The sequence below is a fragment of the Pezoporus wallicus genome, unplaced genomic scaffold, assembly GCF_028554395.1.
Source record: "Pezoporus wallicus isolate ANWC-B61680 ecotype Strahan unplaced genomic scaffold, APGP_CSIRO_Pwel_v1 contig_4012, whole genome shotgun sequence".
NCBI lineage: Eukaryota > Metazoa > Chordata > Aves > Psittaciformes > Psittacidae > Pezoporus > Pezoporus wallicus.
Window position 1 is genome coordinate 1705464 of NW_026637828.1, and position 25064 is coordinate 1730527.

General features: G+C 43.6%; 1 protein-coding gene across 1 annotated transcript in view; it reads left to right on the forward strand.

Moving 5' to 3' along the window:
• The first annotated feature begins 5845 nt into the window (after window positions 1-5845).
• The window catches only part of DNAAF8 (dynein axonemal assembly factor 8), a 93498-nt gene continuing 74279 nt past the window's right edge, over window positions 5846-25064 (forward strand). Inside the window, 9 exon segments of the mRNA XM_057407990.1 lie at window positions 5846-6285; window positions 8948-9061; window positions 9835-10317; window positions 13935-14031; window positions 14566-14730; window positions 15673-15808; window positions 16570-16632; window positions 18863-19225; window positions 21025-21188. Coding sequence (XP_057263973.1) covers window positions 6139-6285; window positions 8948-9061; window positions 9835-10317; window positions 13935-14031; window positions 14566-14730; window positions 15673-15808; window positions 16570-16632; window positions 18863-19225; window positions 21025-21188 — 1732 coding nt within the window. The 5' untranslated portion in view covers window positions 5846-6138.

Sequence of the window (25064 nt, forward strand, 5' to 3'; positions counted from 1 at the left end):
AAATACAGAGGGGAGCTGAGCAGAATCTAGAGGAGAACAAGAGAAGTGATCAGAGTCCTAAGGGCATAAATGAAAACCTAGGTGAAATGAAACGAGGGTTGTCTGGTCTAAAGAGAAGATGGCTGGAAGGGACATGTGATAACAGCCTTCAAATACATAAATGGTTGCTGCAGAGAGGATGACAGAAATAATCTGCTCCCTGTGGCCACAGTGAGCATGACAGGACATAACAGGCGTAACAGGCAAGTTTGCCGATGACACCAAGCTGTGTGGTTCGGTTGATACGCTGGAGGGAAGGAATGCCATCCAGAGGGACCTTGACACGCTTGTGAGGTGGGCTGATGCCAACCTCATGAAGTTTAACCATGACAAGTGCAAGGTCCTACACCTGGGTCAGAGCAATCCCAGGCACAGCTACAGGCTGGGCAGGGAAGAGATTCAGAGCAGCCCTGCGGAGAAGGATTTAGGGGTGCTGGTCGATGAGAAACTGAACATGGGCTGGCTTCACTGTGCGCTTGCAGCCCAGAAAGCCAACCGTATCCTGGAGCCAGCCATATCAAAAGGAGCGTGACCAGCAGGTCGAAGGAGGTGATCCTGCCCCTCTACTCTGCTCTTGCAAGACCTCACCTGGAGTATTGTGTACAGTTCTTGTGTCCTCAGCATATAAAGGACATGGGAACTGTTGGAACAAGTCCAGAGAAGGGCCACAAGGATGATCAGGGGACTGGAGCACCTCCTGTATGAAGACAGGCTGAGGAAATTGGGGCTGTTCAGCCTGGAGAAGGCTGCATGGAGACTTCTTAGCAGCCTTCCAGTATCTGAAGGGGGCCTATAAGGATGCTGGGGAGGGACTCTTCATTAGGGACTGTAGTGACAGGGCAAGGGGTAACGGGTTAAAACTTAAACAGGGGAAGTTTAGATTGGATATAAGGAGGAAATTTTTCCTGTTAGGGTGGTGAGGCACTGGAATAGGTTGCCAAGAGAGGCTGTGAATGCTCCATCCCTGTCAGTGTTCAAGACCAGGTTGGACGAAGCCTTGGGTGAGATGTTTTAGGGTGAGGTGTCCCTGCCCATGGCAGGGGGGTTAGAACTAGATGATCTAAAGGTCCTTTCCAACCCTAACCATTCTATGATCCTATGAATTGTAGCATAGAAGATTTTTCGTTAAAGACCACCAAAATCCTTGTAAAACTAAGAAGAGTAGTACTGTGATGGATTACCAGAAGAGATTTGGCTGCTAAGAGTAAGCTCGACAAAGGCCTCCTGAAAACAGACTATTCTCTTGCTTTGGGGCAGAGCAGTTAACATCTGTTAGAAACCTTCCTCAGCCCCAAGGAGGCTGTTGCTAATATATTTACTACACCAACATGTAGCTATTTATCAGGATAAGTCCTGACCCTCAGAGCAGGCAGCAAACACCACACTGTCCCACAATGTGTTTGCTGTCTGGGCAGATGAGAAAGCCAGATAAAGAGAAATATACCATTAATATGAAAACTTAGTATGAAAACTGCCGCAAAAAGCACCTCAGAATACCTTTTTGGAGGGTAACTCTATGGAACAAGTGACAGAAAATAAGTGTGGCAGAAGAACCACACTAAAATAAATGGAAGGCAATTCCAGAAGCAACTGAGGCACCTAGTCCCCAGCACATGACAAATCCAACACTGCTGTTAATCGCCACCTACCAGGCACCACTAAGCTGTACTGGCTAAATTCATTCACCTTTTTGGAGGGTAACTCTATGGAACAAGTGACAGAAAATAAGTGTGGCAGAAGAACCACACTAAAATAAATGGGAGGCAATTCCAGAAGCAACTGAGGCACCTAGTCCCCAGCACATGACAAATCCAACACTGCTGTTAATCGCCACCTACCAGGCACCACTAAGCTGTACTGGCTAAATTCATTCTCCCATCCTCTGCCACAAGGACAGGTAAAATCCACAGGGGTCCTTCTGTCCCAGAAGACACCCAAAACAGTACAAGTGTGGAGGTTGCTGGAGTTTCCAACTGAGCCATCAGACTGATAATATGCTTTTCTTCTGCTCCTGCCTTAGTTCTATCTCCACTAAATTCAGCAATAACCTAGCAGGAAGAAATAAGAAGCTTTGTTACATCCTTGTGTAGGTACCAATAATTGTTACGAGCTCAGTCACAACAAGTACTCCCAGAGACAGAATATCTCATCTTTGCACTACTGCTGTCTGCTGCTGACCAGAGATGAGCACACACTCACACTAGAGCTGTAGAAACTGCATCCAGTTTCACAGAATAGTGTGTGACAGGAAGTATTCCTGCAGCACAAGCTCCAGCTCAGGACCCACAGCTCCTACACAGACCTGTTGACAAGACACCAAGCTCTTCATCCTCATCAATATATATCAACATCTCTAAGGCTGGTGCTAGGGGAATGGTGCCAGACTCTTTTCAGTGGTAGCCAGAGACAGGACAAGGACAAATGGCCATAAAGTAAAACACAAGTTTCCCCTCAACGTAAGAAAGAACTTCTTTTTACTGAGGGTGGCAGAGCACTGGAACAGGCTGCCCAGAGGGGTTGTGGAGTCTCCCTCTCTAGAGACATTTAAACCTATCTGTACATATTCTTGTGTAACCAGCTCTGGGTGGCCCTGCCTTGACAGGGGGTTGGACTGGATGATATCCAGATGTCCCTTCCAACTCTAATGGTTCTGTGATCTGTACCACAAACCTAGCACTCTCAAGCATGTTAAAGCACATATGTTCCCAAGAAGACAAGAAGCACAAAACCACTTTAACGGCTACGTTAAGGAGCACATTTCCCAGGACAAGGGCTATGCCAGACAAGGCAGACACCACAGCCCCCAGAGCTTGGTGCTGTGCAGGCTCCATAGAACCACATATAATAGTTTGGGTTGGAAGGGGTCTTAAAGCTCATGCAGTCCCAACCCCCTGCCACAGGCAAGGACACCTTCCACTAGAGCAGCTTGCTCCAAGTCCAATCCAGCCTGGCCTTGAACACTGCCAGGGATGGGGCAGCCACAGCTTCTCTGGGCACCCTGTGCCAGCACCTCAGCACTCTCACAGGGAAGAACTTCTTCCTTATATCTAACCTGAACTGCCCCTGTTTAAGTTTAAACCCATTCCCCCTTGTCCTATCACCACAAGCCCTGATGAAGAGTCCCTCCCCAGCATCCTTACAGGCCCCCTTCAGATACTGGAAGGCTTCTATGAGGTCTCCACACAGCCTCTCTCTTCCACGCTAAGCACCCCCAATTTTCTCAGCCTGTCTCTATAGGAGAGCTTCTCCAGCCCTGATAATCCCCGTGGGCTCCTCTGGGCTTGCTCCACCAGCTCCATGTCCTCATGTTGACAATACCCGATCTGTATACAGTGCTGCGAGTGGGGTTCCACGAGAGACCACACAACGATGTGTCCAAAGAGGAGGTCGGAGCTGTCACAACCAGTAACTGCAAGGCTGTTACGGTAAGTCTCACAGCTAAATAGCTTCCAAGCACATTATCCCGGCCCGGGCCTTCCTAGAGGCTAGGTCTTAACCTTCGCGGTGAGGTAGGCCGGGGCACCCCAGCGGCAGACCCCGCGCCGGTAGAGTGCCCCGGCCTACCCCACCGCGGAGCCGGCAGACCTCATCTAACGATCCACCGACCGCCTGGGGACAGCCCCATAGGCGGCTGCGCCCAACCCTCCCTATGGCCCCTGGAGCCCAGCCCCGAGTCCAACCCACGTCAAACCCCACCACCCCTCACCTGCACCCCGGTGAACTCCACTACCGGACGTCGTCCTTCCCGCGCAAGGAATGCCGGGAGCCCTCCCGACTACTAATTCCAATATCCTCTGCGGCGGGAAAGGGAAGCTCCACCTCCTAAGACTCAGGGCCAATAGGCGGAGCCTCTGTGAGGAGGCGGGGCGAAGGACAGCCAATGGGATTTGGTGCTCGGAGGGAGGGAGGGCCAGCGGAGCTAGACCGGTGGCTGAGGTGCCGGAGTGCGGAGTGGTGGTTTTACAGGTCTTTGAGCAGTGTTGTTGCTGACTGGCCCCTCCTGGGTTAAATTCATCTCTTAAGTCACGTTGGCGCCCCCCGGGAGCGGCTTCAGGAAGGCGGGTCGGGAGCGCGGGCGGCCGCTGACGGTGTTGCCGTGGTGACGCGGCCCGTGCCGCCATTTTGATGCTCGGTTGTCGGGGGGTCCTTCAGCAAGCGATACCGAAGCACTGCGGGTCCCGGGACCCTCCGGTAAGGTGGGTGCCGAGGGCAGGCGTTAGCTCATCCACAGGCCCTCGGCGGGCCAGTGAATACAACCCTGAAACCAGGGTTTCTTTCCTGCCCGCCTCCTGCATCTTCTTGGCGTCTCCCTTCTGTCACACCCTGACAGTGAGGCTCCTTTATGGAATTCGCAGGAAATGTCACCTCTGGTGACGTGGAGAAGCTCGGGACTTCATGGTCATAGAATACTTTGGGTTGGAAGGGACCTTGAAAGCCAATTTAGTTCAACACACCCCCCTCCCCCCCCTCCCCCCTTCAATGAGAAGGGACATCTTCAACTAGATCACATTGCCCAGAACCACATCCAGCCTGGCCTTCAATGTCTGCCAGGACAGGGCATCCACCACCTCTCTGGGCAACCTGTGCCAGAATTTTACCACTCTCATTGAGAAGAGTTTCTTCCTTGCATCCAGCCTCAATCTCCCTCTTCTAGTTTAAAACCTCCACACCTTATCCTATCACAACAGGCCCTGCTAAAAAGTCTCTTCCCATCTTTCTTATAGGCTCCTTCTAAGAACTCAAAGGCTGCAATAAGGTCTTCCTGGAGCCTGCATGTCTCCAGACTGAACATCCCCAGCCTTTCCTCAGACCCTCTGACCATTTTTGTGGCCACTGTCTGGACCCATGTCTCAATTGGCCCAAGCTCTCCAGAAAGTTTTTGTTGTGTTACAGCTAGAAAGTCTGCACTTTATTTTAAACATAAAGTACTGCTTTTTCCCAGAGAAGATGCTGGATTAGATGACTGATACATCAGATCCAGTATAACATCCTTAACATTGGGAGACTGAGCTCTCAAGTTGGCAGAGGGAGCTGCAGAAGACTGTTTTTATCCACACAGGACTCCTCTTGTTCCTTGCAACCTCTGCCTGCTGTCAGAGCACAGTAGTGCCGCCTTGGAGAGGTTTCCCTCCACTCTACCCAAATCAGTCAGGTGTTTTCTAGAATGGACAAAGCCACCATTATGTGGATATGGCATATGAAGTATTTGCAAATGCGCTTTCCAAGTTGTAAGCTTCCCTAAGCATGAGATGAGTTTCACTTTAGAGGAGCATTATCACTCCATGCCAATGCAAATAATAGTGACAGTGTAATCACATGGACAGTTATTTCAGTACTGAATAACATACAAACCTCTCAACCTTTCTTGCCAAACAAATTATTTGCTTTCACTTTTGAATCCCCAGGAAACTGTGCAACTGTAGCTTAAAATGTTAAAAGCAAAGGTTTTCCATGAGGATTAGTTATCTAACTTGTTAGTACAGCAGTAGTCCCTACTGTGTTTTCTTGACTCCTCATGTACATCAAGGAACACATGAGGAAAGAGTTTGCTTTATAAACACTTTGAAAGGTCAGAACCCAAGACCATGCCTACTCTCAACTATTTTTATAGAAATCCAGTGGAAAAAAAAAAACAAACATAAATCATTTTATCTATCATCTGAGCAGTGAGGAGGGGAACATGGGAGAAATAGGGACAAGGAATAAACACCAGCTGAGAGCAGAGGTATCAGCTCTGCCCTCCCTGCATGTCTTCCATTTCCATGCAGCAGTACTTCTCTGAGAACAGTTACACGTCAGTGTTGCTAAGAAACCCCAAAAATGGTTTATGAGGGGCTAAACTGCCTCTGATGTGGCCCCAATTATGGGTGTATATGGTGAGCAGGGCAGAAAGCTCTCAGCTCTCTGAACTCAGGAGGAAAGGCACAGCTCCAAAAGTGCGTTTTATTGTTCTCTGCTGATAGTGAAAACCCTGCTGAGAATTATAGTGACCCTGAAAGCACATGCTTTGTTCTTGTTCTGTTCTGATGTTACCTCTTGTGTTCTTTTGTGAAGTGTATTTCGGCTCATCTTTCATTTGGCTGAAGGGAAGCTGTTCCAATGGCCTCAGAAAGGCAAAGAGAGGATACAGAACACCTGTTTGAGCCTCCTGCAGCTCCTTTTCAGAGTGGCAGAACATTTCAATGGGGAGCTATACTTGCTGCAGTGAAAGATCAGCTCCCATCTCTGGACTCTGATGACTCCACAGTAAGCATTGAAACCTGCCTTTTTTTCTCACTGTCTTCTAGAAAAATCTCTCTCAAGCAAGAGAAGGTCATCCCAGCCAGGCATTTTCCAGTAGCTAGTATGATATCCTAGGTGGGCTACCTGTTCTAACTGTTGGAACACTGTGCATTAATCCACAGCCTTCTGGATTATCTCTAATTGGCAAAGTGTAAATGCCATCTCCTCTCGCTGTGTTCTTTGGAACCGGAAAAGGGGACTGTTTTCTCCAGACAATGAGTATTCCCAGGCTGGGAAGAGGAGGCAGTAGGCACCTTGCAGAATGAACCCACATTTCTTCTGTGTTCGGTTAAAAATACAGTATGAAAGAAGTGTACTGTTGATTTAAAATGAGATTATAAGGTTTTATGCATGAGTGTATTAAGTTACTCGTTCCAATAATGTACTTGCCGGACAGTAGCCCTGTGGGTATGTTTTTGTATGTATGAGGATCACAGGGAAGTGATATTCCTGAAGACTTTGTGGTCCACTGGAAAAGGCATTTGGCAGATATTTCAATCCTGGATTCTGCTTTTTTCCCTGCCTGTAATTCTCCACAGGCGATGTTGCCTTCTTGTGCTTCAATTCTACCTGCAAAGAAACATAATGCCACAAATCATTTAACATAAAGGCTAAGATTGATAGATACTGTGCAATATGCTTCACCATTTACTTGCTGGGTCTTAGTCTCTGGGACAGGCTGCCTCGTGGCTGCTGAAGATCTCTGTTCACAGGACAGTGACAGTCTGGTGGAAATAAAAGCTTCTCTGGCACAAGATGCTGCCTCTGGCATTGATTTTTCTGAGGTGATAATGCATCTCAAGGTTTGATTATTAGTGGCCTTTTATCTAAACCAGAATATTTTGTTAATTTTCAAGCATGCATAAACTCAAATTTTTAATTTTTTTTTTAACACTGAAAGGATATATATTCTTAGTGTGGCCCTTGCTGATAGAAAGGGAGTCTTGTGAGCAGTGAAGGAGCCAGAAATGCCTCCATGTGGTATTTATTACTTCAGACTAAGTCAATCATCAGAAGCAGGGTAAGCTAGTGGATAAAGTGGTGATACGGATTCCTTGACCGGTTTTCTGCACCCAGCTCTGTCTCTACCATGTGGGACAAGTTATAGTGCCTCAATGTTTCTCAGTTTCTCTCTACCCACGTTCTGGTTTAGTTATTTAAAACAATAATTTCTATATGTGTCTATATAATTAGGTTAAAGCCCAGTACTCAGGAGTTGGTTTTAGGCATTCTGACTGTGTAAGTGTACAATAAAGTTAAAACAGAGAGGCAGCTTATGTGACAATTTGGTAACAATACCATTCTATAAATCATGTTGAAATTTTTTATAACAAACTCCAAATTCTCTGTTCTATGACATCTGGAAATCCCTGCTGAGGGATCTGAGGCAGTCTGCTTGGTGCTTACATGCTACCCTTAATTTGCATTCAGAAGATCTGGTTGTATAATCCCCATCCTGCTTAGTGTGGACCAGTTCCCTGCTGAGCCTGCAGTTTCAGCGCTGCACCTTTGTCCATGTGGTTTCCACTTGTGTGAAGATACCTTTATGCATCTGAGATCTGTAATCTCAATCTGGTGTGCTCCTGTATTCAAAACCAGCACTGACAAATATGTTTAGTGTCCTGAAGTACATTTGTTACCCTGATACGCAATTTATTAAGAGGAAAGAAGTTCTGTTGCAATTTGCTTCATGTTAAGAAAAATTAATTACACCTGACAGAGAATTCTCTCCAGTGTGAGTTACTGAAAACATACACACAAAGGAACTAGCAGGAAATCGGTGTCCTGACTTCTGAGGAGGTGCTTAATCTTTTTTCAGTGACTAAGCATAAGGATTAATCTCAAATACATGTCCTATGTTCAGAAAAGAAATTTTCAAAGCTATTTAAACTCTGTGCAACCAAGGAGATACTGCTTTACATCCTGAATAGTGAATGGCAGGCTCCAGATTGCAATAATAAGCCTCATGGTCCTGCCCTGCCCAGCCTCATCTGGGGCTCCCACCCATGTGTCAGCAGCTCTAGTTAAACTCAGTTCTGGGCATTCACTCTTTGGGCTGTGTTGGAGGAGTACTGGTTTCTGGTTACAGGTTTCCTTGATCCAGACTGTGAATTGACTTTCAGGCTTGATCTCTGACCTGTCTCATCACCACAATGCTGTCTTATATTTATATTCTTGGCTCAGCCTACTTGCTACTTCTGGTTTGTCCTGCTTACTTTGCTTGGGTACTGTAGGACTGGGCTTTAGCTTTCCAGTTATGTGATTCCCCTTCCCTTGGGGAGCAGCAGTGCTCTTGTTGCTTTGTGATGGTGTATAGGGCAGTGCAAAGTTAGAGAATTTGCACACTCCTGTCCTTACTTTGCTCAGAGGAATGTTAGTCACCGGTGCCCATGGCAATTCAATGTTTTACATCGTTTTTATAACTGTAGCTTGCTCAAATGTTAGGTCACTGTAAAACTATCTAGAGTGAGGCTGTGAGTCTCTCCAGTCGGTGATGTGACATCAGAGAAAATTCTTATGTCTGAACTGTAGTCACATGATGGCGACATAGGATTTGTCACTCAAAACAGATATTAAGGTGAGTGTTACAGACTCTCATTTAGTTTCTTTTTGGTTTTGATTGCAGCCTGACTGTGACAGTGATGGGGAGCTTTTCATCTTCCAGCGGGAACAGCCAAACTTAATTCCTGACCTGTCAGAAGAACTGATGGAGTTTTCCTTGGATGACTCAAACATGCAGGTTGTTGACTGTTGTGTCTAGGCTCTATTACTGTAGCCCCCTCTCTTCTGGTTGTCACCAGTGTGGGTAGATGCTGTTATTTAACCTGTTTGACTGAAGTGTGTGATGGAAGAGCAGTCCCTAGTACCTTTTCCCCTAGAGACTAGTTTTTCTCCTTATGCCATTTTCTCTGTTCTTGAGTTTTTTAGACCCTTTTTCTCAGTTCCTATTATTGTTCTTTACTGTTTTCTTTTTTTCCTGTGCACTGACACTAACACTGTGCAATGATTTAAACTTTTGCAGGCTCTGAAATAATTTCAGCAACAATTTTATGTATCTAGAAAACAGCAAATCATTTAAGACAGTGGAGGGAGGTATGAAGTTTAACCCTTGAACAGTGTTTTTGAGATAAAATTATTACACTGCTTCTGCAGTGTTGAAGATGAGCCAGCATAGGAAGCTGGAAGATGAGCCAGCTGACCTGACCCTTCCATCATGGCAAGACTAACACAGTGCTGCTTTTTTCTAATTAACCTACTGTAAGGAATGTCATATGATGAACACATGTAAGGAAAATCAATTTTAAGGATTTTTAGCACTTCATGAAGTTCGTCTCTGGAAAGTAAACAGTCTAAACTGTTTTCCATGATGGACATGGTGTGTGCTGTTTCCAAATGGTGTCTGAGTTGGAGCTGCTATCTTAACATTGTGGCTTTATTTATCATCAGCTTCTAAAGCTTAGGGAGATATGACTTTCTAATTGTGTGTATTTTCTCTACCTGTATCAAACCCAGGGAACAGAAAGCCATCCATGGGAGATCTGTAGTGGAGATCTAGAAAGCTTTGGGTTTCAGAAAAAAACAGATGGTGCCCAAGTCATTGCAAAAGATGATGTACAAGTGATTAAAGATGAGACTCCCAGTCTTGCCAGCTATACTAAAGAAATGCGAAACCAAAAGGCAGCTGTTGGTGAAGAGTCTCTTGCAGATTCCACAGATTGCCTTGAAGGGGAAGAACTGGACAGGACACAGGCCAGGGAAATACAGACCTCTTGGCTTAATAAAGCATTGTCTGTGGAGGATTTGAGCAACTGGAAAGAGAGAAGAAAACTGATAGAGACAAAAATACTCTCCAAAACAATCCTGGAGCCATCGCAAGGCCACTCGGAGCCAGATTTCAAGCCTTCCTCCCATAATGTTAGCAACAGCCTATTAAAAACTGATAAGGAAGAAAACTCCTCAGATCATCTGAAAGGATCGACCCATCTATCACTGCGGGTAAGTAGCACAAACAATATGTTTTGGGGAGTGCTACTTGTTGAGTAGATGGCACAGAGCATTACTTGTAAAAACCTACTAAGATGAAGAACTGAAATGCCCAATTCTGCACACACCATGGTGTTTTTCATGGCTTTCTTCATTGTCCTGAGTTTGGGTTTTGCTGGGTCATGTGCTATGCAAGTTACCAAATGCTCTTGCAGAGCTGTTGTTAGAAGCCCATAATGGGAGGAAAACCCAAGGGTCAGCTGCATGTTTCATGGTCATAATCAGGACAGTCAACCACAACCTCTGGACTTGGGGAGGCAGGAACTCTTCTGATCTCAGCAGACTTTGCATTCAAACAGTTAACCTTCTGGCCTTTCACCATTTTGCCTTCTTTGTAACACTGGGGGGGGTGCTGGAGGTGAGGAGATAAAGCAGTTAGGCTTGTTCCTGAAGCCCTAAATCTCACCTACCTACAGCAGGTGCTTAGGGCCACTTGTGTGTGCTTAACTGGTATGTGGCCCTAGCATGGTGAGGTGGTTCTCTTCAGTACTAGTTATGCATCTCTACTTCCTCTATTGATTTTTAAGGTTGTTAAGACTTAATCAGCTCAGAACATGAACATGATAGTTCTGTTCAAAGCCTTCTATAGCATCAGAGTACAGACGTTTCCCTTCCCCTTTCATATATGCTCACAAATTGGTGTTAGAGCTGTTCTGGTATAGGCAAAGAACGCAGCTTCTTGCCTGTTTTAAACTGTGTTGCATCATTTAACTATACCGTTATGGGAGGGGATCTTTTCCATGTGGTTCAGGGTTTAATTCCCATCTCATCTCATGTAAGTCAGTTGCTCTATTAATTCAGGATGTGTAGCTGTCCTTTCAGAATCTGTTTGATATCACTGACTTCAATGAACTGAGGTCTGATGCTTTTGGGTGAGTACTGAGGCCAGGCTCAGTGTATTCTCACTTTGATAAAGGGAGGGTAAGGCTTTATCCTTCATGTGTATATTTAGATTTGAGAGGTGGTTGTTACTTCCCAGTTTAGCAAGGTTTAACATAAACCTCAGTTTATGTCAAGTTCTTAAAACCAATATACAGTTTCTTCTTGATTTTAATCATACCAGTTTGTTTAAAAATATTTTTCCCTTAAGTCCCTTTCTATATTAGAAATGGAATCATGCAAATCTTCATTTCTTTTTCTTCTAGTCCCTGTATAGTACCTTACAATAGTGCTACTCCTGGTAAGGGTTAGGAGAAGAAAGCCTTAATACAGCAGCTGAGGTGGTGGTTTGAGCTTTTGATAATAATGGTTTGTACTTAAGCAGTATTATTGAAACAGAAGCTTATTACAACTGCACCTTAATTAAAGCCAATGCGTGTCAGGCTGTTTGGTAAAACAGCACCTGCACTGCCCTGTGACATGACACTTGCTGCAGTAAGCTCACTTGTCAGCCATCCTTCCCTCCTCCAGACCAATACACCTCAGTGACATCCTTGAACCAGTATTAGCTGTGTGTGGTGTGAGACTTCAGCTTGTGATCCTCATCAGGCTTTTACCTTTCATCACCTGCAGTGTGTAATATCAGAACAGATCTAACCCTGGTTCAGGTGTGTATGAAGATTTATTGCTCAGGAAAAAGTGAGAATCCCCTCTTAAATGGCAGGGGCAGGTGACAGGTTTTTACAGGGCAAAACCCCTTGTCTGGGAGGCTGCTGCTGCTTTTCTAAAGCCCTGAGTAGTCACGTGAAATGCACATTGGGGGTGACACAATTGTCATAACTGGCAGCCACCTTTCTTTTAAAAAAAACATGGGAACTTCTAAGCTCTAGTGATATTTCAGTTAAAACTTTAATTTCAGCTAATATTCAAAGGGGAAAGCAATCAGTGCTTTAAATGCATGTAAGCTTTTATCATCACAGGCTGATTCTTATACCTAAGCAGGGTGCAGTGTGAGCATACCCACAGCCACTGTATGTGAGTCATAGCAGCAAAATTGATGATCCTGTCTTCAGTGTGGGATAAGCAGCTGTAAGATTGCATCTAATGCTGCCTGGGCCTAGAGGAGTGGGAATTTGCCCTGGCTGAAGTTGGACAGGGAAGTAAAGGCTGTGGGCCTCACCTCAAAGAATGAAAAAGCAGAAGGTCCTTCTAGTGTTGATAGCATTGAGAAGTTCTCACCATTATTCTGGTTGAGAACATGTATGTTTGGCCTTGTATCAAGTCATCTTTTAATGTGCTTTAGTATCTCCTGTGGTTTTGTGTAGCCTATATCAAAAGGATCCATGATTCTCAGAGGAAAAACCCTTAGCAGAGGTAGATGAAGCAGCTCGACAGATGAGCTGTTGAAAGAGCCATAGCAAATGCATTCCTTTCATTACAGCACTTCCTTGTGGAGCTGCTTAAAGCAAGCTAGCAGTATAGTTAGGAACATCCTCTTGGAGATGGTGAAAGCTTGAGGGAAGAGTACTTGGAGGTGTGGACAGAGGGAAATAAAATCTGTTGGGATCTGGTACTGTTAGTGGGTCTGAGGGATGAGGGGGCGTACCTGCTGTGGGGAAGACTCCACCACGGGAATGCATGTGGAAGATGGAGCCATGAAGAGGACATACCATGACTTATGTCCCAGCTTATGGCAAGATGGGTCAGGTGGATGTTCAGAATGGACTTAGGTGTCTCCTTTTAAGAGGCTTTCAGTTCAGCCCATTATAGAAAATTCTTCTAGACTTCGCAGTTTTAAGTAGGGAGAGAGTACTCCACCTTCATATATTTGAATGAACACTGGTTAGTCCTTCACTGGTTTCTCGTAGCAGTCATACTGCACTTGGCTATGCTAGATGTGCAGAGCCTTGGCAGTGCTGTGAGGCAGGCAGTGTGCAAACAGCAAATGTCCTGCTGTTAGCTGTGTGCCTTGGTTTAAACCTGTGCCAACCACTGAGGCTCACACTGAAGCAACTGTGCCCACAGTGACACACCAGTTCATCTACTGGCAAGTGACAGTGGCTGTTAGGGGAGAACCTGCTGCCTGAGCATTCACACATGCACCACCCAAAACTTTTAACTGCTGGTTTAGTAGTAAGTTTTGGTGTGGGGACTTGTAACGCCCTATTAAGTTCCTTCTCTCTCTTCACACAGGCAGGCCTTTAAGTGTTCTTGTTGAATTGCAGCTTCTGCTGATGGCTGTAGCCTCCTTCTGATTTGTGCTTCTTGTGTGCCTCTTGTTGTCAGAGCATGGGGCACTAAAGCACTCCTAGATGTAGGATAAGCATTGCTCATCCACAACTAAAACATCACTGTATTAACAATATTCTTCTCATACTAAAGACAAAACAGAATGCTGCACCAGCTTCTATGAAAATTACTAAGAAAACTAACTCTAGTCCAGATGAAAGCATTGCTAAGTGCAAGTCCACATCTTGTGGCTCAAACTATTTAAAACTTATTTATGCAAGATAACTAATATCTCTCAACAGTATCATAGTACTGGAGTAAGTAAGGTGGGCTTCCATGCCATTTGTGTATTTATATGTGCCAGGAGAATCTCATGGAGCTGCTACAAAGAATGTGAGACTTATTTTGTAGCAGTCTTTTGGGAAGGAATTTTCCGTCACATCTTGGCTGTCTACTTTCAGAGTATTGAAAAATGGGATCTAGACAAGATTCTTGAGGAGCTGGAGCAGCAGAAAGATAACACTCATGCAGAAGTTCCTTTCTCCTCAGCAGATCATGGTAACACTGCTAAATTAATACCAACTTTGCTGAAAGTGTATAAAAAAATAAATAAAACTCAGGTTACTGTGTTTAAGTAATTCTTTGCAGCATCCTTTTGAATGCTGAAATCATGGTGAGTTTTTTTATTGCCTTTGTAAAACATTTTTAATTCATTTCCCTCACGAAGCCCCATCCCTGGCAGTGTTCAAGGCCAAGTTGGATGGGGGTTGGAGCAGCCTGGTCTAGTGGAAGGTGGTTGGAAATGAATGAGCTTTAAGGTCCATTCCAATCCAAACTAGTCTGGGATTCTATGATTTCATCTTGCTTTTGTAGCTTGAAAGCCGTGCTCTGTGGCTTGCCATGGCCTAAGATTGAATCAGAAAAGATGGATGAAGGTTTGAAGCGAGTCAGCCAGGTGATGATAGTACCTTTGTTCTTCCCCTTCTGACAGGCTGTGGAGAAAGGTTCAATGTGAAATTGGGGAAAGAGGATATTGGGTGATCCTGTGGCAGAGAAACACAACTGTTGATTCTTTTTGTTGCTCTTCTGTAGGCACCTTCAGGACTAAATCTGAAAATCAGCTCATGGAAAAGCTAAAAGAGCTGTGTGCCAGGCAGTCTAGGACTGTGTCTCCGTATTGCAGGTGGCCACCAGCCAAGCTCTCCTTTCAAGAACATCAGGAAAATAAGTAGGTCCTTTTTCTGTCATATACACTGGGTAATCCTGACTGTCAGTAGGGATACCTGGAATCTCATGGTTTTCTATAGGGGATTTTCTCTGTAGCTTCTGCAGAAAGCAGATATTCTAGTTGGAATACATCACAGGGATGTTAAAGGGAATAACTTAGACTCTGCCATACATGTACATTTGATGATAAACACTATCCTGCCACCTTAGTGTTTTCCATCAACCACCACCTTTGTCTAGACCTTACCAGACACTTGGGACAAGTGGGAAAGGCAGGAAAACAAGGCAAAGCAAATTATCATGGCCACATTTTTTGTCATCTAGGGTACTGCTTTCCCTTACTGGTACCTCAATTTAGCTAAAGTATACAGGATTATTTTTTTTTGGGGGGGAGAGGGTGTCAGCGCATCTTGAAGGGTTCAGTGTGAAGGAAGTGGATTTCCAGATTCTTTGGAAGGAGCATCATCAATGGTGGTAGCACAGAGGAAACAGTAGTGAAACAGACCAGTCAAGGGGAAGGTGAAGAGTTTCCTCATTTTCAGGGCAGGGAGAGCCACAAGAGTGATTTGCACCATAAATGCTCTGAAGGATGAAATAGAATTGGCAAAGGAGACAGAGGGGGGGAAAAAAGGGACCTGGTTTTACTGATGGGCATAAGCTTTTTAAATGTGTAAGCGCTTTGGTACCATAACTGCTGCCTTTGTTCTTCAGAGCAATTTCATGTTGTCAGTTTTTGAGAACTAAGTATCTGCCACTATGCTACTTCTAGTCTCTGTTCCTCAGGGGAGGCTGAATCTTTGCACTCAGCTTTGAAAGGTGGTGGAGAGTAGGCAGAAGAGGAGTTTGAATCTGTGCAGTAGCCAAGCACAAAGCTCCTTTCACAATCCGTTTTGATCATAATCCACACCCTGCAGGGCTTCTTGTCTGGCTAAGGTGGAGGACATGCTGAAACAGAGTTTTCTGTGCTTAGAGGTGTTGCCTCTCCACGAAGTTCTTCAAGGGTGGATATGGTGAGCTTACAGAGCCTGCCAGACCCTGCAACCGTGTACATCGACCTGAGAGATGCTAAACCACGGAAGTCAGTAACGTTCCCTGATGAGGAACAAAGGTAAAGTCTGGCTTTACTGTTAGTGAGAAGTGGGTAACAGAAAGTGAGAAGCTGAAACCTCTCTGCAGCTTGTATTTGTGAAATAGCTTTGAAAGTGTTCTCTCCTTCCACAGCTCTGTGACCTTAGTAGGAAAGTATAGCCCCATCTGAGTACAGGCATATTCTTAAGACTCGTGTCGGAACACGTCAACGTGTGGGGCTGCAGGCAGCACAGCCACAATGTGCAAAACATCCAGGGATATCACATTTACAAAGTTTCCATTCGTAAAGGAGTAGGCAGGGACTGCAAAGCAGTGCTGGAGGCATTGGGCCACCGTTGTTACGTTTTGGGTACAAAATGGACATCATTTGCTACATTCCTGGCAAGCAAGGGTAGGTGCTGATTTCTGTCTCTTGTGGGATAAGAGGGCCTTCTAGGGAGGGCTGAGAGGCCAAATCCTTCTCAGTCTGCAATAGATGCTGGCAAAGATGTTCTTCTCCCTAAAGCTAACAGTGTCTGAGGCAGCTGTTTGCTTCCTTCTCAAGGTGTACATTTGCTGGAGCAAGGGGTTGAAGAAAACAGTCCCCAGAAAAAAAACCTTGTAGTTAATAAACAGCTGATAGTTAAGAAACACTAACAGGTTTTAATGTAGTTGCTTAATTTATTTTTTTGGCAAGAGTACTAGTGTGAAGAACTCTCTAACACCTGCAGCCTAGAAATGACAAAAAGCCAACTCCCAGTTGGAGCAGAGTTAACTCATATGGTCCAATTTGCTTCGTAGCACAAGTGACAGCTCCACTGAAGAAGAGACTATGACGACTGAGGACCAAGCAGAAAGGAGAAGGTGAGATTCTTTACCATGACCTTAATGCAAATTCTATGATGTTCAGTTTTTCTTCTGAAACTAAAATAATTGCCCTAACAGTGCTTACAGAGACCTCATGTACTGAAACATCTCTGTTTCTGGTCTTCACAGCAAAAAAGCCCAACAACAGCAGTGTTTCAGTCTGACCCTAGGATATCACTCATTTTCTGTTGCATAGTAAAGATACTGAAGCTAGAAAATAGTTGTTGATCCTTGAGGCAGTGCTGCACCTTGGTCCTGTATAGCTGCATGGGAACAGCTCAAAAGACAATAGAGCAGACCAGGGTGGCTGAGGAAACCTGGTGCTTTCTCCAGACTTGCCAGAGTGACATGAGAACTGTTTTTCAAATAACTCTGAATCAAACTGAAAATGTTGTAGGGAGCTGACTCAGTCAAACCTTTATATTTAAAATAATAAAATAAGCTAGAATGGATGTTGATTTAAAGAGAGTATTGAGCACGTTGGGGGCAGAGATGATCTCAAGTCTCCTTAACTGGGAGGAAACAAGTAGGGGAAAGGGGAGAGAATGTGGCGAACGGAATCCCAAACTGTAAATTCTTCAGTAGGCACAGATGCCAACCTATTCTGTTGCTAAAGTCAGGCTTGATTTATACCAATAGGTTGTTAAACACTTGTTTGATGCAAAGCAGCTGTGTCATGTTTTAAACACCTTACTGCGTTTAGGCTCTGGGTTACATCTTGCATGCATCAGGCTTCTAGATGTAATCCAGAGCCTAAATACAGTAAGTTCACATCACAGCAGTACAGAGGGCAAGAACACTTACAATGTTGTCCCAGCCAATTACTCTTTTTATTTTTTATTGGTTTGAAAGAATGCATGATTTGATGGGGAATGGAGCCTAACCAACATAATTTAGAACATCTAATCCAAAGCCAGAATAAAGCAGGGACAGGATGATGCTTGGGGAACTCTCACTGGCACTGATGCAAGTGCAGAAGTTTCATCAGTGTAAATCTGGAGTGAAGGAGAGCAGAGCTTAGCAGATTGGGTTTTGATTTGTTTTAATGTTGCTAAAGAACATGCGCAAATGAAATGCCTGGCAAATGTTACTCAGTTCTTTTTCTAAATAAAAAAGTCTCAGAGGCTCAGCAGGGCAAGATATCTCATTCATGAGGGGTCAGTGACAGTTTCACTCTTATCTGGATGGGTTTATTAAACAGGGCTACATATGCTGTTCTACAATGTGCCTACATATTAGGAGAGTCAGTTGGTTTGATCTCCACTCACTTAACCTGAAGAAATACACTTTTATATTTGGAGTGGTTGGGTAGTCAGGGCCACCTCTAGCAAATACCATAAGGCTGCTCTCTCCTAAATTACCACTGCTTAGGCCTACTCCTTAGTAGTCCAGCCATCAGTGTGAAATATTGATTTGATGGTTCTGGATATGATGGCAGGAGATGTGGGATTCTTAAGGAGAAAGAATATTCTATTTTTTCTTTGTTCTGACATGCATAGGTTTAGTTCAGCTAAGTACAGCAGTATGATGCTCTGTGCTCATACCACCTAACCACAATATTAATATCCAATTCAATCTGTTACTCAGTCCATGTGTTTTTTAGCTGCCACTAAAATAAGGGATATTATTTGCTCATAATCACCACATGAACTACAAAGTGGTAGCAGTCTTCCTGGAGCAGATGACTTGGGAGACATCACTGAGCAGAACTGCCAGAAAACATAACCGTATCTGCCCATTATGTCATGACAGGACGTTTCACAACAGAATACTATCACAATATTGTGGTTGCTGACAATTTAGCTGTCTCATTAACCTGGAGAAGACATAGATCAAATCAAGCCAAACACACAAAAATCCTAAAAATTATTAGAAGAACTTTTCTTATGTATGTATTTGAATCCCAACACTTGTATCCAAAGGGGTCAAAAATCTGTAGACTCTAATTTCCCTACCAACATCACATTTGTTCAGGGCTTTTCTGGAAGATGTGAGTTGTGCCTGCAATCCAGAACTGGTGACTAAATTGCCTGTAAGATGAGTGTAATTTTCTGTCACTGCAGTGTTCTCTATTGCCTATATGATGATGCTCCTATTAACAACAGCTGTTATTTGTGTAGATGTCCAGCCCTTGATTTTAGCTGTCACTCAGAGAAGTTCCTCCAAGTTTGAATTTATTCATATAATGCTTTATCTTGGTTAACTCCAGTTTTTATGTTCGTTGCAGGAGGAATTGTTCAGCGAAAAGCCTGCTACTCCAACAACTCCATAGAGCCCGTAATGAAGCCTCAGAGCTTTCTCATGAAACATCTACCCCAGCTGAAAAACTTGAAGGAATAAAACAGGATCCAGAAAGTCTGGAAGAGATAGGTTCATCTGAAATAAATCAAAGCCCGTATTCTGAAGTGAGGCAAGAGACAAGTGAGGTGATTCCCAGGATGAGATTGGAACCAGAGAAGACAAATACCCCGTTGTCGAGCCATGGGGGTAATGGAACTGAGATAGAGAAAGAAACCAAAATGGAAGCTGAGAAGGTTCAAACTTAAGGAAATTCTCCAGAGCCTCCTCTAACTACACCAGAATTGCCAAGGTATCACATGAGAGAGGTCCTCAGCTGTTGTCTATGACTTATCTGATTCTCTAAAATTAAAGAACATTACTTATCCAGTCTGCAAGTTGGAGCAAAAGGATATCTGGTTTTGTTACCTAGAAAGATGTCCAGTCCTGGTGGCTATTACTTAAAGGCTTACTGGATCAGTGAATTGGCCTGGGAGCAGACACACTATGGCAATTCTGACACTGGAAATGAAGCCATTTTCTTTAGGTTTTATTCTGTTTAAGAGGAGGGTAAGACAGTATTGATCTCCTTCATGAAGAATGGTACTGAAATTTACTAAGCACGGAAGGGTCTGTCTCCCTGTGCCAGTATAGAGTGAGGTAAAATCTAGCCCTTTCCTCACAGATCTTTGCTTAACTTATCTTCAAATCCTCAGTGGTGAGGGTTCCTTGACCCCCCCCAGGTAGAACCTTTCACTGCTTAATTCTACTTACAATTGTAAAGCTTTTCCTTAAGTCTAAATGATCATATCGCCAATTTAAGCTTTTTTTTTGGTTGTGTTCGCTGGAGGTATGGAAAACATTTTATTCTGTTTTCCAACATAAAAAACCTTTTATAAACTGGAATATGTATTGTGTCTTCCCTTGTAACTTTTTCCCAAACAAAGCAATTCTAACATTAAGAAAAGCACAAGAGCTTAGAGGGACAAAGTAAACCTCTAAGGAATGGGTTATGCCGCAGAAATATCTTGGAAAACTGCTTTTGTATTTAAAGAAAGAGAAATAAGGACGGTATCAACTGAGGAAATAGCATTCTTTGGGCCTCTGCCTCCTTGGGCTTAGTTTAATGTGGTGTACTTTGCATAAGGTCTAATTTGACACTTGAAATTGGGTGGTTGCCTTGTGCACCTGCCCAGCTATGTGGGAGAGCTCCATTATGCTTTCAGAGGTTATATTTTGCTATTTTAGGAGTGAAATTTTACCATTTTGACTTTGCATATAAGCCCTGGAAAGCGTGAGAACCTGTGTGCTCTAGAGACTGTTGCTTTTTTTGATGTTAAAACACTTGTCTACCCTGCCAGTCAGACACTGTGCTTGGTTTAAATGGCAGCTGGTTGGTTGCAGAGTTTTTCTCTATGGAATTCCTGACATTAAAGCTTCCTGCTTCATCAATTCTGTAAAACTGCATGTTGTCTACCTGTTAGCCTGCCACAGATCTGGCTGGGCCAAAATCTGGGTTATTTATTGTTGCTCTGTAATAGCTTCCAAGGATTTTAATGAATTTCAGTTTTATTGTTGGGGCACCTGGGGCTTGAAGAATTCAGGAGAAATTGAACTTCATATTTGCTGTGGAAATGGCAGATGAAATCTTTCTGCAGACATCAAAACAGAGAAAGCTGGAAGGCTTTGGGTCAGAGGAATGTGTCACTGTATGGCAGCAGATAGGAAAGGAAGTGGAGTTAGATGGGGAATTATGTTCAGGGATGAGATGTGAAACATCACAAACATGCCTCTGCTTAACAGAGTTCTGGTCTCCAAATAGACTGTCACCACTTACTAGAGGTCTGAAGCCTGCTCCTTTGCTTTTTTTTTCAGGATTTTTTTATTTAGAGAGATGATTTTATCCAATGACAAGTTCTTGTGTGTGTGTGTGTCCATGTCCCTGCCAAACAACATAAGCACTTTCTAAACCTGTTTTAGCCTCTCATGTCATGATTCACCCTCAAATATGTGGTATAAATATAAGCAAAAGTACATGCAAACAGATGAATAAGGGTGCCTTTTTTTCCCAAGAGAAAAGCTTAAGCAAAACAGAATCTGTATATTTTTCAGGGCAGAAGAAAGTAAAAAAGAGCTATCCCAAAAGGAAGAACAGATGAAAGAGAGGCATAGGAGACACAGATTCCAGGAGCAGCTGGAGAGACTGCAGCCTCAGCAGTCAGTTACTGGAAAGCAGCCCATGGCAGAGAATACCCCTGTTTTGTTCCACATGTCTAGTGGTTTGGTGCAGGACTGTCCCTTTCAGAATGGTCTCCTAACTAAATGCAAGTGTGATTCTAGGAGCAAAAAGTAATTTTCATTGCATTATTTAAACTCTTTGTTATGGAGAACCATTACCTGATGACATGAGCAGTCCTACAGCTCTTCTCTGACACTAATATCTTTCTCACCTTTCCTGTAAGGGGGGTGCTCCCCATATAGCTGCGCACTAGATTTGACATGTCAGTGTATGCCAGGAGTCCTGGCATGCTGAAGTCAGTGAGCTCAGTGTCATCTGCTTCACAAGCACCAGACTTTCACAAACATGATTAATCATAACCTTTTAGAAAAATCGAAGTTTGTTGTTTTATTTGGTTTGTTTTTTTTGTCATACTTCTAAAGCAGAGCTGGGTCTGTTTGTCTGCCCCTAGCAGCTTTGTATTTCAGTTTTGTGGGTAGGTTTTGAGGGTTCTGAGTTTAATAATAGGTTTTGCTCTTGACTGATGTCCTGATTAAGGAAGTATGAAATTATCCTGATTTTCTTCCAAGAGCCTAAGATATGGCTCAGAGGACAGGGCTGTTTTTCCTCCTGAGAAGACTTGTATATGTAGTCCTAATTCATCCTTGCACTGATCTCACTGAACACAAGGCCAGCTGAGAAGGTAAGAGGAGATGAGAACCTCTGGAGTTTGTCCATGAGTCCACCATAAAGATTTATTTGAACCCATAACAGTAACAAAGCTCTTCTGTCAATACACAAGTTGAAAGACCTTAGAGCCCTAAACTGGGAGATGGACCATTCACATCTGGATTTTTTGTAAGCAATTGACTGCTGTATTTCTGGAGATTGAAAGCTCATTTTTGTAGCACTGGATTAATTGCTGATGGGCAGCAAAGAACTAACAAAACTGGAGCTGACTCTCCCTCTGCCAGCTTGCTCTGGCAAGGCCAGTGCACTGCACAGAGTTCTGCTTTGAAGGTGTAAAGGTCATGAATGTAGTCTTCAGACTTGCTTCAGTCTCAGTGTCCTGGGAGGTACCACCAAATAAATTCCAGTTAGCCTTTATTAGGATGCAGGCATATAACTTGCTCATTGGAAATACACTTGGGCCTTCCTAACTCATTCCTGACAGTGCACCAAGTGATTGTTGAGTTGTTCTGCATCTTGATCATTTCCCACACTTGCTGTGCTGAAGCCAATGAAATGAAGATGAGGGCTTGGTAATGGGGTTTTCCCTCAAGTAGGGCTCAGGGAACAGCTACACTGTAGTCTTGCTGTAACTGAATTGCAGTGTAATGATGCCCATTAATAGACGTAATGATATTCCTGCCAGCTACTCATGGACAGTGGCATAAACTAACCAGCCCAGGGCTTACTCAGTGCCTGATGTTTGTAGAAACAGCTACCCAGTACCTGAACTGGCAGCCTGCTGGAGGGAAACCAGCCTGAGCTTACGACGCACTGTTGGTAGAAACAATATCAGCACAACCCATAATAACTTTGTTCTATGAGCGACTGCTCTTAGTTTTACTTCAGAAATATCCATTATTAAAATTAAGAAAGAAAAATGTATTGGCATCATCAAATACAAGTCATTTGTAAGATTACTTAAAATACATCTTGACAGCAGCATTTTTTCTTTGAGTTAGAACAGGTTTTTCTTTTCTTACTTTTTCTCTTTGTTGCTCAGAGGAGCACAGAAAAACTTGAATGTTTTGACATTTAAAACTAAAGAAGCTGTAATTTGGCAGCTGTATCTCAGTGAAAATATCTGATATCTATATATAAACATGTATATTCAAAGAACAAGCCACACTTTGACAGAGTAGCACACTTTCAAATTTGTTTTATAAGTCCTTTGTGTTGGCAATGATAGATGTTCAAATCTGGAACACTTGTCATAGTTTCCAGAATTCCTCTGACCATTTATAATGTACATAAATAATTGAACTGAATAAAAATCAGAGGGAAAGTTTAGAAACTCTGCAATTACTGAGGCTGAGGTGCTGGGAAAGAAAAACAAAGAAAATGTAAAAAGCTGCATTAGGGTTGCATTAGAGTTCTTGTCTAAAATTTAAAAGCAGTGACATTCAGATTTAATGCTGGTGGGCTTTTTCTTAACCTAGTTCAGTCAAACTCTGCTCAGCTTCACTCTGGGAAGCACTGATGTAAATGAGAATCAGGTTTGGGAAAAACACTTTCAAACCAGTGCAGGTAATTTAGGAGCCTAAGAACCAGCTTTCAGAGGTATTTCAGGTAAGCCAGCAGTGTGGTGATGGGATCCATACTGTGAAGTCAGGCTGAGTTAATAATTTAGAGTAACATGCACAGGCTTTGTTTCAGTATTTGGACAGAGTAAGCATAACTGACAAGGGAGACAGAGAAGGAATGCTGCACAGCATGTAAAATGCTTAAATGGAGGATGTGAAATGAAATGGGCTTGATTTGTCTTTCATCATGTGTATTATGACAGAGTAACTTACTACCAATGTTGATTTCTGTATTACATTCCCATTAGATTGGATCTGGATAATAGTTAATATCCCAGGCTAATATCTGAGTTTTATGTCAGGGAGCAGCACAAACAGGTTACTGTGTAAAAATAAGACAAGGGAGGAGCTGCAGGTGACAGCAAGGCAGGCAGGGGCAGAGACCTCACCAGTGAGGTGTACAGTCCCCCAGTACCCAAACAAGAGCAGAGCAGGTCCATTGAGAGTATCCGATTGGGAAGTCTGTAGGAATGAGGCAGGTTCTAAGATCGATGCCAGAAAGTCTATCTGGGGCAGGACTGGTCCAGTGACAGTCTAGGGCCAGGGTGGGCCAGCACCTCGGTGATCATCCAGGGAGTCTGTAGTGATAAAGCAGGTCTGAGATCAAGCCTCAGGGTCAGATCTGTTAGATATGGGCAGGGTTCACCTGAGTGACATGAGGCCTGGGAAAGGTACAGGTGTGATGTAGCTCAAGGTGACACCAAGGGTAAGTGTCTCAGCTTAAATGCAGCTCCCAAGTGAAGGAGAAGGGCTCAGCAGAGCCTTCACACCACTCATTAGTGATCTCATTTGACTTTACTCCCCTGATCTTGTGTCAGAACTGGCCTTGAACACCAGCATGGCCCTGATACTTCACTTCCCACTATGGAATTAATGTACCAGATAGCAACTGGTATTTAGCTTTTTCAAGCCTTTTTATTACTGGGACAAAATAGGTATTCTCAGCAGGGCTTCAGCTTGCTTCTCTCTTTACTGTTACTGCTCTATTGTGATATGGCAGAACAAGATAAGAAGTTTGAAAGCTGTTTGGAGCCACTTTGCTATCAGTACGTTATAAACACTATTTTATCTACCTTGTACAGCTAAACTGTTTGGCAGATGAATGTTTTGACTCTTACTGAAGCATCTAATTTTTCTTGGCTACACAATCACTTTGGCTTACCTCGTATTAGTAATTATATTACCATGATCATCATCTTAGTGCAGCTTAGCCTTACAGCTGGCTTACAAAAACATTCAGGCATGCAACAGACTTATTCTAGCTTAACAAATCTGTTATGACGATACTTTTTCTTCTCATAAACATAGACTCTGTAACCTTTCTGCCAAAATTGGTAGGGTTTTTAGATTAAGATACCATTGACTCAGCTCACTACTCTAAGGTAAAATTCTCAGCTGAAAGTTTTTCTGCTTGCATTCCCACAAAGCTAACATTACCAATACACTATGTCAAAATCTTCTGTCCCCTATTAGGGCTTTATTCTCCCTTAGATCTGATATTGCTCCTATAGTAAAATTCCTTGCCATCAGGAGTAGTGCCAAAGCATTTATGTTTAGTCACTGTGGCAGTTACCCTGGATTAGCCCAGTATAACTGAAAGTAGAGGTAGATTTCCAAGCTTG